This window comes from Echinops telfairi, unplaced genomic scaffold, assembly GCF_000313985.2.
Source record: "Echinops telfairi isolate 266 unplaced genomic scaffold, ASM31398v2 ScPeMD7_7469;HRSCAF=8507_0, whole genome shotgun sequence".
NCBI lineage: Eukaryota > Metazoa > Chordata > Mammalia > Afrosoricida > Tenrecidae > Echinops > Echinops telfairi.
In genome coordinates, this window is record NW_022111372.1 from 53606512 (window position 1) to 53609351 (window position 2840).

General features: G+C 38.1%; 1 protein-coding gene across 1 annotated transcript; it reads left to right on the top strand.

The window, feature by feature from the left end:
- The first annotated feature begins 371 nt into the window (after positions 1-371).
- LOC115873561 (translation machinery-associated protein 7-like) lies at positions 372-560 on the top strand. Its single transcript, XM_045284503.1, has one exon. It carries the CDS (start codon positions 372-374, stop codon positions 558-560), a length of 189 nt encoding a protein of 62 aa, XP_045140438.1.
- The last annotated feature ends 2280 nt before the right edge of the window (positions 561-2840 follow it).

A 2840-nucleotide genomic window follows, 5' to 3' on the forward strand; every position in this document is an offset into this window, starting at 1 on the left:
CAACAATTATAGTAGGTGACTTTAATACACCACTCTCTGAAAAAGATAGATCACAGGGAAAGAAACTTAACAAGGAGGCTGCATCTAAACATTACAATTGGACAGCTTGACCTGATAGATATTTTCAGAGTTCTCCACCCAAATGCAAAATATATTCATGTTCTTTTCAAGCCCACATGGCACATACTTGAAGATAGACCACATGGTGGGACACAGTTGAATCTGTGTAAATTTAAGCACATGGAGATCATACAGACTTCTCTCTCGGATCACTATGCCATAAGGCTGAAAATCAACAAAAGGATGATTAAGAAAACAAAGGCAGAGCTCTGCATTTCGGTGGCAGGTATGGGGAAGGGGCAGCAGGCGCCATGTCGGGCTGCGAAGGTGGCAAGAAGAAGCCCCTGAAACAACCCAAGAAGCAGAACAAGGACGAGGAAGACAAGGCTTTCAAGCAGAAACAGAAGGAAGAACAAAAGAAACTGGAGGAGCTAAAGGCAAAGGCCGTGGGGAAGGGGCCCCTGGCCACAGGTGGATTTAAGAAATCTGGCAAAAAGTAAGCTGTTCTTGGTGGCTGAGGCAATGGTGACTCTTGATTCCATTCCTGTGTAAACATCTGGATTTCCTGCTTGAACATTTGTTGCCACTTTTAGTTAGAATGAAGTGCTGTCTTGGACCTTGCTGTACATTTAAGAATAAACTTTTGTAAAAAAGAAAACAAAGGCAAACAATTGGAGGATAAATAACTCTAATACAAAAGGGGTGAGTTACTGACCAAGATCAGAGATAAAATTAGGAATTTTCTAGTAATCAACTAGAATGAGAATATGACATACCAAAATTTTGGGACAGAGCAAAGGCAGTTATTAGAAGAAGTTTGATAGCAATACTTGCACACATGAAAAAGGAAGAGAGATTTATGATTGATATGCTGACACAAAACTTACAGCAATTAGATCAGAGCCGACAGGACAATCTTACTAACAGCAAAATAAATAATAAAAAATCAGGGCTGAGATTCATGAGAGGGAAAACAAGAAAATTATGGGGGAAAAAAGATGCAGCAAAAAGTTGGTTCTTTGAAAGCATTAACAGAATTGGCAGACCTCTGGAAAATCTAAGAAAGAAAGGAAGGAATAAATTTCAATAGCAAGGATGAGGTATGAATCAGGGGACATTGCCATGGACCTTAATGAAACCAAAAGGATAATTACACAGTACTATGAAGGCCTGTACTCTTATGAATTCAACAACTTGGAAGACATGGACAAATACTTTGAAAAACAATCCCTCCCTGGACTATCTCAGAATGATGTTGAGAATCTCAACAGATCCATAGCAATAGAAGAAATAGACAAGGTTATCAAGGGATTACCACCAACAACCAAAAATCCCCCAGACCAGATGGCTTCAAAGGAGAATCCTACCAGGCATTCATGGAAGAACTGACACCAATCCTACACAAACTCTTCCAGAACATAGAACCAGACAGCATACTTCCAAACTCTTTCTATGAAGCTAGTATAACTCGGATACCTGCAGTGGGCAAGGATCCCACAAGAATTGAAAACTACAGACCAACATCCTTAATGAACATCGATGCAAAAGTCCTTAACAAAATATTAGCCAATAGAATAAAAAAGTACACCATGACCAAGTGGGATTCATACCAGTGATGTAGGGATGGATCGACATGCAAAAGACCATTAGTATTATTCACCACATAGACATGAAAAATTATTTTAAAAACCACAAGATAATATGGATAGATGCATAAAAATCATTCAAAAACACCCAATACCCATTCCTGTTTAAGACACTCAGAAAGATACGAATGGAAGGAAGATTCCTCAAGACAATACAAGCAATATATGAAAAACCAACAGCCAATGTAGTAGTCAATGGAGAAAGGATTAAACCAATCCCAGTGTAAAAGGGGATTAGACAAGAATGCCCCTTGTCTCCACTTTTATTTAACATTATACTGGAGGTCCTAGCTAACAATCTAAGGCAAAGAAAAGATATCAAAGGTATTCACCTAGGGGAAAGAAGAGGTGAAACTATCATTATTCACAGATGATATGATTTTATATATTGAAAATCCCAAAAACTCCACAAGGGATGTGTTGGAAGCAATAGAGGAATATCTATTAGATATTCCTGCATTGTGGAAGGATACAAGATCAACAAACAGTAGTGTATTGGACTTCTATTCATATCAGACAATACCACGGAAGAGGGGATCAAATGGGTAGTACCCTTCACAATATCCAAGCACAAATTAAAATATCTAGGGATATACCTGACTGAAAAAACAAAAGATTTGTTCAAGGAAAACTACAGAACACTATTACAAGAAACCAAGAGGGACCTCCACATGGATGAATATGCCGTGCTCGTGGATCAGAATACTCAATATAGTAAAGATGTCAATTCTGCCCAAGGCACCCTATAAGTTTAATTCTATCTGGATTTAAATAGCATCATCTTTCTTCAAAGAATTGGAAAACTGATTACCAACTTCATATGGAGAAGGAAGAAACCCAGAATTAGCAGAAAACTCCTTAAGATGGACAAAGTGGGAGGGCTTGCTTTACCTGACTTTAGCACATATTAGACAGCCACAGTGGTCAAAACAGGTGTGGTACTGGTATAATAACAGATACTCAGAACAATGTAAAAGAACTAAAAACCCAGAAATAAAATCATCAGCATACTGAAAACTGATCTTTGATAAGGGCCCAAAAATTATCAAATGGAAAGTGGATAGCCTCTTAAATAAGTGGTGCTGAGAAAAATGTATATCTACCTGCAGAAAAATGAAGCAAGACCTTTACCTC